This window comes from Mesoplodon densirostris, chromosome 9 (assembly GCF_025265405.1).
Source record: "Mesoplodon densirostris isolate mMesDen1 chromosome 9, mMesDen1 primary haplotype, whole genome shotgun sequence".
NCBI classification, from domain to species: Eukaryota; Metazoa; Chordata; class Mammalia; order Artiodactyla; family Ziphiidae; genus Mesoplodon; species Mesoplodon densirostris.
The window spans coordinates 113,000,559-113,015,042 of record NC_082669.1 but is presented as its reverse complement, the minus strand read 5'-3'; the positions used below and the strand labels follow the sequence as shown (position 1 = coordinate 113,015,042).

The window sequence follows — 14,484 nt, the reverse complement described above, 5'->3', positions numbered from 1 at the left end:
GAATACGGAGCAGAAAATTACTAATAGAAGAGAGATAATGAATAGGCCGGCCAGGCATTCATGGGGAAAAATCCATTTTGTTACCACGCGAAATTAGGTGGTGGAAAGGAGTTTGCTAATTGTCCTCATCTTGTAGCAACCGGGACGGGGGCGGGGGCGTGCCTTTCTATTCATGCCCCGAGTAATTGCGGAAGGGTGTGCTGGCCGGAGTCTCTGTCGTCCCCTGGCGTTTTTAACTGTTGCTGATATTCCTTATAATGAAGCTAATGAGGGCGAGCACTGTGCAACTTTGCGCGCATGGAGACTCGTGCAACGCACCGAAAGGATGTTCTTACCCACCCCCACCCCCACCCCGCCCCCCTGAAGCAGGAGAATCCGACGGACCTGGGCTCCTTTACCTTTCACCCGCCGAGAAGTGAACTCCTGGACCATAGTGCGCCCCTGTCTCGTGGCTCCTTTCAAGGAAAAGCGCCGAGGTGTGAAGTGCGGGGTCTGTGCGGGGTGTAGACGCGGCCCAGGTCCGAGGTCTGTACGAGGGGTCGAGGGGACGTGCCTTGGAAGGCGAGCGGAGGGGCTTCCGGGATGGCAACTCCCTGCAATACAGCCAAGAATATTAGCGTGACGCTTCACAGAACCAGGCTCGCTGGTTGGACTTCTGCTGGTACTCTTACCCACAGCAGGAGCTAGGCATCCCCCTCCGATCCCCCCACCCCAGCTCCACAGTTCGTGAAGCATCCTCTCCCCTCGTACCTCTTTAGAAGGGACGAAGGCTTTATTTTACTTAAGGCAGTGAATTAGCTGCCAAATACTTTATATCGTAAAGTTTGAAAAACGGCGGCCGTTAAGAAAAAAAAAAAAAGTGATGCCTCTAATGACTTTCTTTGTGAAAACATTGCCGTCTGTGGTGCGCTGTGTTGAAATGACTCTAGCTTCTGGTCCGAGGGCTGCTTTTCTGGATGCCCTCCTGTTGTTGTTTCAGTGCCAGCCCAGAGCTTTACGTTTTAGGTTGCGTTTGGAAGGGATGGTTTTCAGGACTCATGATTCACTGGGTAGTAACCTGCTCCCTCTCCTATTCTGCAGAAAAGCAAACCCAAGCTTCTGCCTCACCAGGCAGAACGAGAGGACTCGACCAAGTTCATCGTGCTCACTCTGGTCTCCATCGTGGCCATCGTGGCGGTCCTGCTGGCGTCTGGCGTCATCTACTGCCTACGACACAGCCCTCAGTACAGGCTGAAGGAGAAGCTCTCGGGACCTGGGGGCGACCCGGACCCCGATGCCACCAACGCCTACCAGGTAAAAAGAGACTTTTCTAAGTGCTGTTTCAATTCCATTCACCACTGGAATGGACGGATTGTTTAAGTCGTCTTTGGCCCCTCCCCCATTCCCAGCAGTTGTTCATTTATTCAGAGTTTGGGTTCTTGTGTGATGATGATTTGAAACTTCTCATTAGCATTCATGTAAATACCTTGAAACCCTAGTTTTCCTGCTCTAAATTAATCTTATGCTGTTCTGGGATGGTCTCATGTTAGCTGTGAAAGCGGGCTGCTAATTAGAAATGTGAAAAAAGTATAATACATGAATTATGTATTATCTGTTATCTTCCTTAGTTTGGCCACTATTAATAAAAAATGCCAGAGTTGCAAGATAAATTGGTTGTGTAGATGTATGAAGATGTCTCTTAAATCATCGACTTTCTCAGGGTCTTATGTGAAAAGATCCTCTGACCTGATCTGTTGCCACCTTCGCTGTTATTTGGATAAAGTGGCATCTAAGGCTGATAGATGGAAAGTAAACCAAGGATGTCTTCAGGAGAGCAGTGGTGGAGCCATGCACTGGTGATGCAGAAACAGTCCAGACACACCTGGGAAAAAACTGGAACCAATGAGACTGAGGGGAGGAGGTTCAGACAAAATTGGACATAAAAAAAAAATTCACAGAATGTTTGGGAGTTCCGTAGCACACACTCCAGATTTAATAATGTTCTGTAATGAAAATACATCTTCATGCAAGCCCAGAATATATACCAGTCAGGGCATTTGATTTCTTCTAACATAAAATATAATGCAACTCCAAGTATATTTTCCCATTTGGGAAGTAATTTACTTAATCACGTTTTCTGAAGTTCAGTCGATACATTTTGTAAAAGATTTTCTCCCATTGGAGTAGTCTTTGTTTTCTGAAGTTACATGATTGTGATATGGAATATGTCGTGTAAATAATGCATCCTGTTTTACAGTCGCGTCTATAAATATTATCATTCTATCATCACAGTTGCACTGCTGGGGGGCTGCTCAAGCTCTTTCTAGATCACCCCCCACCCCAGGAGCTTGTCTGAGAGCCACCCTGACCCTGTCTCACGTAAGGTGCTGGGATGAACTGATAACATCGCTCTGCTTAAGAGAGACCAGAAAGTACTATTTTCCCTACTTCAAAACTCTTGGTGGTGGTGTTGAATGAAGAAAACCTCTGGTTTTCTGGAGGGGGTCAGAAGCCTGGTCAGTACGATCTTTTCTTATAAAGAAACAGCAACTTCAAATGTGTGGGAGATGGCATTTCAGGGGCTAGCTTTTCTTCAAAGCAAAAGAAAAAGCACATTTGAAGAAGAAGCTTGGAAAAAAATGTCACACAAACTAGTAAGAATTTATCCAGAAATTCTATTGAGCAAGACCAGTGTAGGCGTTTGGGTCTTCTGGGCCAAGCCTGTGCCGGGACATAGATAAATTATCGCACTAGTTCTGTTAGGTGTGTGAGAGATGGCAGATCGTACGGGCGGAGGTTTGTAGAAAGCACGGCATCCTTTGATATGCTTTGAAATTCGAATATAGAATATTGATAGAATGGAAAGGTTGGACTTGCATGCAGAAGTGACTCATTCTGACAAAAGTGCAGGTTGCAAATGCACACTTAGGACTGAGTTTGTGATAATTAACAGAAAAAAAAGCTTCCCAGTGACATCTCTAATTAATAGTATCTGTAATTAAAATCATGCCCTTCCAGCAGGAAAATTGTTTGAATTTCTTGGAGTGACCTTTATGTGGTTCCTCCTGGGGGCATGGTGGTTAAGTTGATATTGATTTTATAATGAGCTCTGGTTTGTTTAATAAGAATCTGTAATCCAGACAATAAATGAAATGTGTGCTTTTCTTCAATCCAGATTAATAATAATAAAAAAAAGGTGGGGGGAGAACACAGAAAAAAACTTTTCCTTTAAAAATAGGATCTAGGAAAACTTGGAAATGAAATTATTGTGAAGATTTTCTGGTGGGCTTAGTTTTGAAATTACTACAGGACACCCTTGTGGGAACTACTTTGATTAAATGTGGAGCTTTGCCCCCTCAAAGTGGACCGTTTACCGGTGAGAACATGCTGGCACCAGGCTGCCGTGTTTTGATTTGTTTTCTAGCAGAACACACTCAGCAAATGGGGATAAGGATGTCATGATTTTTAGCTCTCCATCTAGCTGAGTCATGGATTAAGGACTTGTAAGAGTGTCGTTACGCGTAGAAGATTGTACATTTGTAAACGAAGCAGGTATTCATTCATTCATGTATCCATACTTTGTTAGGTTTCTCTATAACTGCCATGGAGACCCCCTTCAAGTTTAAAAACCTGTCTGAAAAGTTCTTTAAAGTATTTCAAGCACAAAACAATAATTTTAGGACAGTATCTTGTTGCTTCCACGCTTCGTTTTCAAATCATTGAACTTCTGCACTTTGCTAATTCTACAATACAGGTGAGGTTATGGATCACCTCAGCGTAATTCTCATCACGGGGTTACAAGGAAAATTGAACAATTTAATATTATGTTTTATTTCATGGGGACATGATGGAAATATTCAGTTCATTTCATAAAGTTTCTGAAGGAGAAAAAGAGTATTGTGTAAGTATAGAAGTAAGTGAGTGGCCTTGGAACGGTGGACTGGTAGGTGGCAGTGTCATAGGTTTTCCTGATACTAGCCTATGAGGTCACCCTTTAAACGAAAGACCTGAGTGTTCTCTTGCAGGAAGGAGGCAGGGCACAGGCCTTGGGGGAGAGGGGAGGGGAGGGGAGGGGAGGGGCTGGTGGTCTGGAGGAGGGACTGGACGTGTGATTCCTTCTTCCCAGAGAGCCAGAGAGGCCACGTGTCCTAATTAAACTGCACAGCAGGGGTGGTGTTGCCAGATTCTTCTAGTGGGAAGGCCCTCGTGTGGTTGGCCCTTCATAAAGCTCTGGTCTACGTCTTCCAGTATCCATCCCCTGCGGTCCCTGGTGGTCTGTGCCGCGCCCCTGCAGGCTCCTAATCCGTGCTTTGGGGTTTGAGGTCCCAGCGGACTCATGGAGGGTTCCTGAAACATCAGTGAGCTTTTCATAAATTGTTTCCAAACAGTGAGTAGTTTGCATTATTAGCTTCGAATGCAAACACGTTTAAACATTTTTTTCCTCTTCTCCCTTAAAGTAGAACTATCTCATAGACAGAGTCAGCATTTTAAAGATTCTTAGTTAGTTTACACGTGTGTGTATTTTCGTTTGCTTTACCTATTGGAAAATCACATCTTTCTTAATAGACTCATATTTTAACACATAACAGGATATCAATTTCACAAGGTAATCTATCAAAGATTAATTTGCTCAAACTTGAAAGATTTGGGTATGTTAACTTGTAGAAGAACTGAAATCCATCCTTAAAGGTCACGTTTTAATGGAATTCTGCTGCCAAACTTTCCCCCATTGTTTTAGTAAATGTTATTTTTGTCCTCCACATAGAGCAACATCATGTATTTGGATTAAGTCTGTATTTCCTGATCTAAAAAGCCAATTTCTTTACTTTTATTCCTGTTTTCCCCCGATTGGCATGTCACGTGACACGTATGTTGTACGCACACGTGAGTGTGTATTTACACACACGCGCTCCCCAAGGGCATCTGGCGGGCTTGTGAGGCGAGGCTACCAGCACATTCTGCGTTCTGTCACGTCACTGTCCTACTTCTGCGCATGGGGATTGGGTAAAACTGCGCAGAAACAAGCAGTTACATGATTAGAAGGCGTCCCCGCCTTTCTCTCCCCGAGTCTCTTTGAATGTTGAGTCCGTGTCTCTGAGGCTTTGATCATCCCAGAGCAGCGGCCACTCCCCTTCCCCACGTGAGGGAACAGGCTCCTGCGGAATTGCTGGCGAGGCCTCTTTTGATGGTTTGTCTCCCAATGCCCACAGGCTCCCTGGGTATCTGGGGGCCTTTGGAACCAGACCCAGAGGAGAGGAAGCGGTCGGGAGGGCGCCCTGCAGAGAGCCGCCTGGGGCCCAGCCCGCTAGCTCCAGACTCTTGGGGAAACGACGGCCACCGTCCCCTCACCCCGACTCAGGCTGACGCACCCAGGAGCCCAGAGGCCCCCCGTCCTCGCCCCTGAGAGCGAGGAGCGCCAGGCTGTCAAAGAGAGGGCAGGTCCCAAGTCGGCTGTTCTCCTGGCCTTTGATTCAGGGGCCCTTCTAGGTGAATCTCCCGTGCTTGGTGTAGCAGTCGGCACAGAAACCTTTCCCAGTTGAGGTGGAAAACAGTGAGTTCCTGGGGTATACTTGATCCACCACCAGTGTCTACCATAGCCCTTCCCATTTCAGTCAGCCGTGCATCTTACAGTGCCTTGGCTTGGCTTTATGTTTAAATTCTCAGGTCAAAATACTTTTGTGTGCAAATTTCCAATAAGCAAAATCTGTCCAGCTTCAAAAATGGAAGGGAGCCCTGAAATGCTATTAAAGAACATTTCTTTCTGTGATAACCTAGTCGAGCCTGAGAACTGGAATCTTTCAGGTTTTGCCTTTGCAGAAGTAGCTGGCAGTACCAATGTCCACAGGCAGAATTTACTCGAAACTTTCCCAATTCTGATTGGTTTTGCAAGGGGGTGTATTGTCAGGTAGAAGCCCGGCTGCTGAAGACGAGGCCCGGGGCCTTCCTGCCTCCACGACCCCCAGACAGGCCTGGGCTCCTCTCTACTTTAAGTCACGCCATGCTCATCAAGGCAGCCTTGTGAGAACCCAAGGAAAACTCACTCACTTTTTGGGTGATGAGAGCAAAGGGACCTGTCCACCTCGAGCGTTTCCAGGACCTGCTTTTTGTCTGTGTGTTCAGTGTCAGGGGATCAGTATCAGGGCCAACAAGCTGTTCTGCAAGCTCAGTCAAACCTTCCAGATACCTTTCTACTCTGGGCCTGAACGTGTTTCTGGAAGACCTGAATGTGTAGCATGTTTTTCTCATAAATCTTAAATTTTCAAACATGTGGTTTCCAAAAGCAGCAACTCCATGCTCGTTCTCTGGTTTCTGTGCAACAGAAACCTCAAAAATAGCTCCTGAGATTTGGAAACAGATCTTCTAGGGGAGGCTGAAGTCTGGAAAGATTGCCAAAGAAATATCTAAACATGTAAAGAAAACATGTTGCCGTCCTAATATAGCAGCCACTTCCCTGATCAGACAATGATAATTAGATCAGACTTAATTAAAAATAACAGACCCCTCAGTGAGATAAGTTGAAAATAAAAGACAGGAGCATCTAATACGAAGATTTCTGAGGCCTGGATTCTGCGGCTTCTTCTGGATCCTGCGTTACTTATTCTGGTCTGTTTTCATTTTCCTGGTGTGTCAGCAGATCTGGATTTTACTCAAATAAGTGTTTCTCAAGGCCGGCCAGGCAGTTACGTCTGGGAAGCGGGGGCAGCAGGGGGGCTTATCTTCCCTCCTCTGTGTCCAGCGACTTTTCCCAGGTCCTCCCATTTTGTTCTGTCACAGCCAAGGGAAGAAAGTGTGTCTGAGAGGGAGGTCTGGTCCTCACCAGCTGCTAGGTGGGGGACAGTTTGGGGGGTGACGAAGGGAGGTGCATCCTTTTAATCGACTTCAATACGGGGAATGTTCTAGTCTGCCTTTCCCACTCGCTGTCAGAATCAGAGCACCCTTCCACCTTGCAGAAGCCAGAGGAGCAGCCCAGATGGTGCCCTGGGCCCGGGAAGACCCCCTGAGAGTCCCTGCCCTCTGCCCCCAGCTACAGCCTCCCGCCAAGCGATGCCCACAGAGGTGCTTCGAAAGCCACCTCTGGCCACTGGTCCACACCGTGTGGCCTCTCCGGGCAAGCAGGGCTCATTGTACACGTGGAGGAGTGGCATGGGGTAGGCTGTGACCCCTCCCCGGCCCCCGGATCTGATGGCCCCGCCGCCACCTTCCTCCTCGTGGAGGGAGACTTAGGAAGAGTCGGCACCGTTTCTGTGCTCCGCTGATGGTTTCATTTGCTATAAACCCACGTGAAGCCCTAGTGAGCAGCACGTCCCAGAGTGACAAGGGGCAGTTGGCACGGCGTGGACATCAAACACTGCAGGGTCACAGGGAGGGGCGCAAAGCCCGCCAGCGGGTGGAGAAGGCATGGGGGACCCACAAAGATGGCCCCCCGGGTGCATGGGGGGCGTGCCAGGCAGGAGGATGAGCTCAGACCCGGTGTCCTCGTGGCTGTGGCTGTGGACCCAAGTAAGGGTGGACCTGTGGAGCAGGGCCTGGAGGCAGGAAAGCTGGGCGGGGCTGCAGGGACAGTGTGGGGCAGGACCCTGCCGAGGCCCCAGGAGGCCCCTCCCAGTGTTCGTGCTGAGGACCACGCTGTCCTCTGAGGCTGGGCCAGCTTCTCCGTCGCTGAGAGCGGCTCCATGGACCACGGCTCTTCGTCACGTCCGTGCTGGTCTTCCTAGTCTCTTTCCCTTTTGCTACACTTTCCATTTTTTAAGTTTCTTTCTCTCCCAATATTTAAGTTCGTTCAAGCCCGTGCTTCCCACCCTTGTGACATCGGCTGGAACTTGGGCCAAGCCCTCCTCTGAGCCCAGCTCTCCTCACCACAAGGTGGGAAGGAAGGAGCTTTGTACTCTTCACTGGGCTCTTGAAGGTCAGAGAAGGTCGTGGAGGGGCCAGTGCATCTCACATCTAAGTTCTGTTTACGGGGCCGCTGTCCGTGGCGACAGCGGTGCTCAGGAGTGCCTGTCGGTAGGTGTGGGATTCGTCTCAGCTGCTCGGCTCTGGGCCCGGCCCTCCCAGCCCAAGTGTGCACTTAGGACCTCCTCGCCTTTGCATGGGCTGCTTTCTCTCCATCAGGCCCTGGTCCAGAGACGCAGGCGCATTTTCTAAATGAAAACTTGGCACATACAGTCTGGAAAGAAAGCAGTGTACCTCGAGGGAAAACCGGAGAGAAACCTGGAGATCTGGACTGTTCTAGGAAATCCAGTCATCGTGGGGAAGGCCAGGTGTGGAGATAGCGTTCCAGGGACTTCTGTGGAGCACTTCTCCCCCGTCTGTCCAGGAGCGGAGATCGGTCCAGTCATCATTCCACTGTCTGCAGAGGAAGGTGGACTCGGTCTGTGGATTTGGGTCTAGGCCACCCCCAGTCAGAAGGGGCCCTCGCTCCCCGCCCCCCAGGCCTGCCCTAGTACGAGTGTCGCCCCTGCCCGGTTGAGGGGCGCAGCTTGGGCATCCCTTGGGGGGGAGGTAGCCTGTGTGCGGCCAGGTGTCCCTGGGGACCTGCTGCCGTCGGCTTCTCGGAGAGGATGCTGAGCCGTCCTGAAAGGTGGGCGCTGGGAGGAGAAGCCTGAAGCAGTAAAGGGAAGTGTGAAAAATGGATTAAACAGGGATTTAGACCAAAACGGTAGGAGGGTGGGGAAGGAATTCTAGAAGGCAGGTAATCAGAGACCGAGGGTCACTGTAAGTGAGCAAGACGGTTCTCCGCAAGGTTCAACAGGCCCAGAAGACCCGTCTCCCCTTCTGAGGGCTTGTCTCCCAACATCTTTAGCTTCTGCTCACCCGTTTTCCCCGGGAGGGCGTTTGTCCCCAGGAAGAGGTGAGGGCAGCTCCCCAGAGGCCTCTTCAACCAGAGCCCAGCTCTCTGCAGGCAGCGTCTGCAGACCACAGCCCAGGGCAGGCCGCTGAGAGCAGAAGCCCACAGAGCTGCCCGGTCCCTGCTCCCGGAGGCTGGCCCAAGGGCACTGCACTCTCACGCACCCCCGATGGGCGCCATGCACCCCCGATGGGCGCCATCCACTCTCAGGCGGACTTGATGGGCACCAGAGGACGCCTCTGTGCCGCGTGGCATCACCTGCAGTGAAGGGCACTAGCCTGTCAACAATGGCCAAGCCCAGCTCCTAGCACATCACGGACCTGGCATGAAAGAGGCTAAGAGACTACAGAAGGTGGTCAGGGGAGGAATGACGGCGCGGACCTTCAGAGCAACAGGAGTCGCGGATTCAGAGGAGGGCAGGCTTCAGGAAGAGCAAGTGCACAGCCCAGCCCAGGAGCATCGGGCGGTGACAGCAATTTCCAGGCATCAGAGGAGGAATATTTAGGGACCGGGGGGAGGAGGACAACTCGAGCCTGAGCCCCCGATGCAGGCCGTCTGTCCCACCCAGGGAACGACTGGACGTCAGCATCACTTTCTCCCGAGGCCCCTTTGGTTTGGAGTCTCTGTGCCTCGGCCCCATGACCGCCCCTCCCTTCTCCCCACTCCTCGCCGGCAGCTGCCCCGGCCTGGGTGTGGCCCCCAGAGCCTGCATCTGTGTCTGCATCCCTGTTGGCGTGCGGGTCACCCTTGAGGAATGAACACCTCAGAGAGCCTTGGGGAGGCTGCGTGGCTGAACTTAGAACTCTTCCAGGAAGTGTTTTTTGCAGAATTTATTTCTTGCAATGATAGAGTCACAGTTTCTGAAACAATAGGGGCAGAAGAGAACTTTATTTCCCATTGGAGTTTACAGGCAGGACCGGTTCACACTGGGTTAGGCGTGTGCTTGAGACAAGCAGCTCTGTGATGGGCCCCAGCGGGCCTGGGGTGGTCAGGGAGGGCTTCCCAGAGAAGGTGAGCGAGGGGCTCAGACGGAGAGAAATGGAGGCAGGGGTGCCCGGGAGAGGATGGAGCAGACAAAGCCAGAAGGCTGGGCAACAAACAGACGTCTTCTTGGAGCTGAAGCCTGTGTTGAGGAGAGAGAGGCGATGGGGAAGCTTGAGCCCAGATCTGAGAGGGTCACGGACAGATGGAATAGAGGGAGTTTCAGGAACCAGGCAGGGTTTGTCTGTGCTGCACGTGGGTCTATGCAGCGTTAGTCACTTTTTCAGGAACATCACAGTAACGGCATCTGTGACATTAGAGAAGCTATGTAACAGTGTTTCTCTTCTCCATCTGATTAACTGTTCTTAAACTTTGTTGCTCAAAATATTTAAAGTCTCCATTGGGGTTTCCTGCTTTGGAAGACTTGCTGATAATTAAAAATGGAATCTTGGTAGGTTATTTCTCTATTAGCAAGGGCAAGATTTTCATAAAGGTGATTTCCAATTAGGAAGGTGACAGTTGTGAAAAAGTATTCTCTTAAGATTTTTTTTTTTTTTTTTTGCGGTACGCGGGCCTCTCACTGTTGTGGCCTCTCCCGTTGCGGAGCACAGGCTCCGGACGCGCAGGCTCAGCGGCCATGGCTCACGGGCCCAGCCGCTCCGCGGCATATGGGATCCTCCCGGACCGGGGCACGAACCCGTATCCCCTGCATCGGCAGGCGGACTCTCAACCACTGCGCCACCAGGGAGGCCCTTCTCTTAAGATTTTTGAATGTAAAAGATAATGCAACCAGCAAAATTAGGTGTCTGGGTATGTTTGTATGTGTCTGTGTTTGTGATTATTTGGAGAGTAGGAAAGGGAAGATTCACAAATGATTATGTCAGGAAGTAAGTCCAGATGCTTTAAAACGCACAGTTCTCTAGGGTGCTTGAGGGTTAGGGACACGAAGCACAGGTTTCAACTTGGATTGACTTTGTGATGTTTAATCGCAAATCAGCTAGAAGAGTTTGTGTGACAGATGTGGGATTATTAGCGTGCACAGGGTGTTAGTGTCAATATGTAACTAGATGTACATCATCCAATTAAAGTTTAAAATTTTGGGTTTGCTCTATAGGTAAGCATTTTGTCATTTTCATTGTTTTCTAAAGACAGTGAAGCAGAAGAATAACCAACAAAGGAATATTTTTAGAATTACGTCTTTCATAAGCCAGCACAACATACACTCTAACTAGAACCCAAGAGGGTCTCGAGTGGGAGGAAATCAAACGCAGATGTGTTTGTAAAACAGTCATCAGTTGGCAGGGAGGTTACAGCTGGTTCACCTGTATCAGGATTACCTTCCCCACCCTGGCCTCCCTTTCCTCCCCCACCTTCAAGAAGAAAAATACTGAGTTCAGTGACCACAGATTTGAAATTGAAACGTGAGGGAGAAAACTAGGGGGAAAAAAATCTCAGATTCTTTTGTCGGTTGCTTTTGAACTGCCTCTTTTCTGACCTTGGACCCTGTGTTTCCCGGACGATGACTGTGAAATGGTGCGTTTTTGTTTTTGTTTTTGTTTTGGGGGGTTTTTGCGGTACGCAGGCCTCTCACTTTTGCGGCCTCTTCCGTTGCGGAGCACAGGCTCCGGGTGCGCAGGCTCAGCGGCCATGGCTCACGGGCCCAGCCGCTCTGCGGCATGTGGGATCTTCCCGGACCGGGGCACGAACCCGTGTCCCCTGCGTTGGCAGGCGGACTCTCAACCACTGCGCCACCAGGGAAGCCCAAATGGTGCATTCTAATTCTGCCTGCTCCCCACCACCCGCTCCTGGTAGCCCCCTGCTTTTAGAGGTGGATTTCCCAGGCACGTCTTGGGTCTACAGATTTCACATCAACTCCAAGAGAGGCAGCAAAGCAGAGCTGGTGCCCTGCATGCGACAAACAGCTCTTGTCCCCCGGCCAGCAGTGTCCTGAGTGTCCACTTGCCCTTGGATCCTTTCCCAGCCCCTCCTCCTGAGCAGCAGGACACCCCGCTCGCTGGTTTTACTCGAGGGCCATTGCCAACTCGGACTTGCTATGGAAGTTCGGCACCTGTCCCCTCTTGGTGGTAGGTGACAGATTTTGCAGGCCTTAGAGGTCAGAGCCCTCATTTCACAGCTGGGAAAACTGAGATAAAACAGACTGAAAGTGACTTGCCCACAGTCACCCAGCTCATCAGCGGTGCAGCCCCCAGACAAAGGTCTTCAGAGCTCTCTGCGTCGTGCAGCAGGATCGCCATTCACAGCAGCTTCACATGGAGCAACTGGGTCCCAGAATGATGTGCGTTTGTTTCTGAGAAGCAGAGGCAGCTGCTTCCTCCTCCTCCGCCCCGCCTCGGCCCTGCCCTTTGCCTTAATGAGGCAGAATGGGGAGCTGTGAATACCTTTTGTGCTCCTGGCTGGTCCGCATCAACCCCTGGACTCTCCCTTGTGTGCTTCTGTCTCGGAACCTTTGTGCAGACCGCGGTCCACACTCTGAAAGCCCTCCACCTGCTTTATCCTCCAGGGCATCCCATCTGTCCGCCAGCCTGGACCCTACACCCTCTGCCCGCCCAGCGTGGGCCCCTCCCGAGAGCCCTTTCCAGTGCCCCGGAATTACCCTTCACACCTGGAGGGACTTTCGCATCAGGGGCTGAGACAGACCTGGGTTCAGAACTCGGCTTGTTCCTTACCCGGCGTGTCCTCCTGGAAGGCGAGGAAGTTTCCTAAAACGCCAGGTCGGGAGAATGAGCCCACCGCACCAGCGGGGACCTCTCAGCGCTCAGTAAAAGCTGACACGTGACTCTAAGGTATGGATATGAGAGGAGCCGGTCGGGGGAAGCGTTTAGAACTCCCGCGAAAACCATCACCCTTGACTTCCGGCGTCCGGAAGCGCGCCGCGCACGGGGAGCGTTGAGCCCTGTAATGTGGACCAAAGTGACGTTGGTGGTGATGACAGGTGATGAGGATTCAGTATCTTTTGAGCAAGAAGAAAACTAGGAAGGTGACAGAAGTCTCACAGAAAGCAGCTGCTGATGCTCTTAGGCCACGTCAGGCCCAGGTTGCTGTGAAGAGGCGGGCGGTTTATTTCCACCTGACTTGGCTATTTTTAATCGTCTGAATATGAAACATGAAACTGAAAAGCCGGTGCACACAGGTGGGGCCGCTCCAGGCCACCTTCCCTCACAGAGGCCGAGCTGAACCCTGAGCTGTGAGGCATCTCTGACTTTGGGGACCCTTGAAGCACAGTTGTCTGGTGAGTCGTCCACCGCAGGAGTCCAGGTGTTTACTGTTTTATTTGTCCTACGGATGGCGGCCCTGCCAGGGGGCTTGGAGCCGCTGGACCGGAGCCCTCCTGTGAGAACTGGGGTCTTGCAGGGGTTGTGTGTCAGACACACTCTGCCCTGGGTCTCAAATTCCAACTTTCAGCCGAAGCATTAAAGATGGTTACGGAATCCACGGTAACTACGGGTTAGGGGAGGGGGACGATGCTCGCTGGAGTCTGTGTTTTTTGTTGTCACAGTTCTTTCCCGATTTTGCCCTGATGTTGACCGGGGGCAGAGCCGATGGAGCGTGTCTCAGGTCTGAAAGGACAGACAGGTCTTAGGTGGGGTGCGGGGGGCACCTGGTCCACAGTGGGCACGTCCGATTCGTTCTGGAGGAAGTCCGCGCACTTAGTAACGCACCTTCTAAGCCCCCCTTCAGGCGACACGCCAGCTGCAAATTTTGTGACTGTGCACCCTGCACTGTAAAGCTCTGGAGAATGAGAACACCCTGGAGATGCCAGCTTGGGCTCACAAATGACCTCCCAGCCCTGCCTGGTCTGAGCAGGAAGCCTCCGCCTCCGGCCGCGGGGCCTGATTCCAGCTCCTGCAGCATCTCGGCCGCCGCCCAGGGGTGGGGACCTGGTCCCCTAGGGGCTGCTGGCTGCAGGTGATGCCCACCAGTGAGCGGGCATCTGGCGAAGCCTCCCCGACCTGTGCTGGACGCCGAGGGAGACAGAGAACAGGAAAGTGACTGCTGTCCTCAGTTTGGGGGGTGAGAGGCCGTCCACGTGGCGATGACTGGAGAACGGGACAGGGCTGGGAGCGAGGACGGCGTGGCTGGGAGGGGGCAGACGGGGTCCGTGTCCTGGGCCTGGCTTTGTGACGGTGGACTGTTCCAGATTTAGAAGCCAGCTGAACATAATGTTCACCTCTCTTAGTTGAAATGTGTCTATAACTTTTATTTTGAGAAGACATTTACAAGATGGGAACAGTTACTCGATGTCGCTTGGTAAACACTGCTGGCCGTGGAGCTGTCCTGGGCAGTTGACTGACGCCGTGGGACCTGGCACTTAACGCAGCTGCAGTCCGGCCAGAGGAGCCTGGGTTTGCGGCCGAAGCTGTCATCAGTGTGTCGGGGTGCGGGTGAGGGTGCCACATCCCTAGTTAAAGGTCAGAATGAGCACCGCCCCACGGAGGCTCTGGAACCCGGCTCAGGGTCCACCATGGAGAAGTGCTTCTCCCCTGCGTGTGCACATGGGTGTGTGAGCACGTGTGAGCGTGCTGTCCCACCGTGGAAAGGTAAACGCTATTTGGGCATCACTGAGCAGCCTGGTGGAGGTGGTGAAGAGCGTCCCAGGACGGGTGGTGGCGACCTTGTGACACACGCCAGTGATGGTGAGACAGGCTGAGTGCCGA

General features: G+C 51.7%; 1 protein-coding gene across 1 annotated transcript in view; it reads left to right on the top strand.

Moving 5' to 3' along the window:
- Positions 1-14,484, top strand: part of PTPRN2 (protein tyrosine phosphatase receptor type N2) — a 686,072-nt gene that overhangs the window by 574,200 nt on the left and 97,388 nt on the right. The window contains 1 exon segment of the mRNA XM_060107962.1: positions 1,081-1,293. Coding sequence (XP_059963945.1) covers positions 1,081-1,293 — 213 coding nt within the window.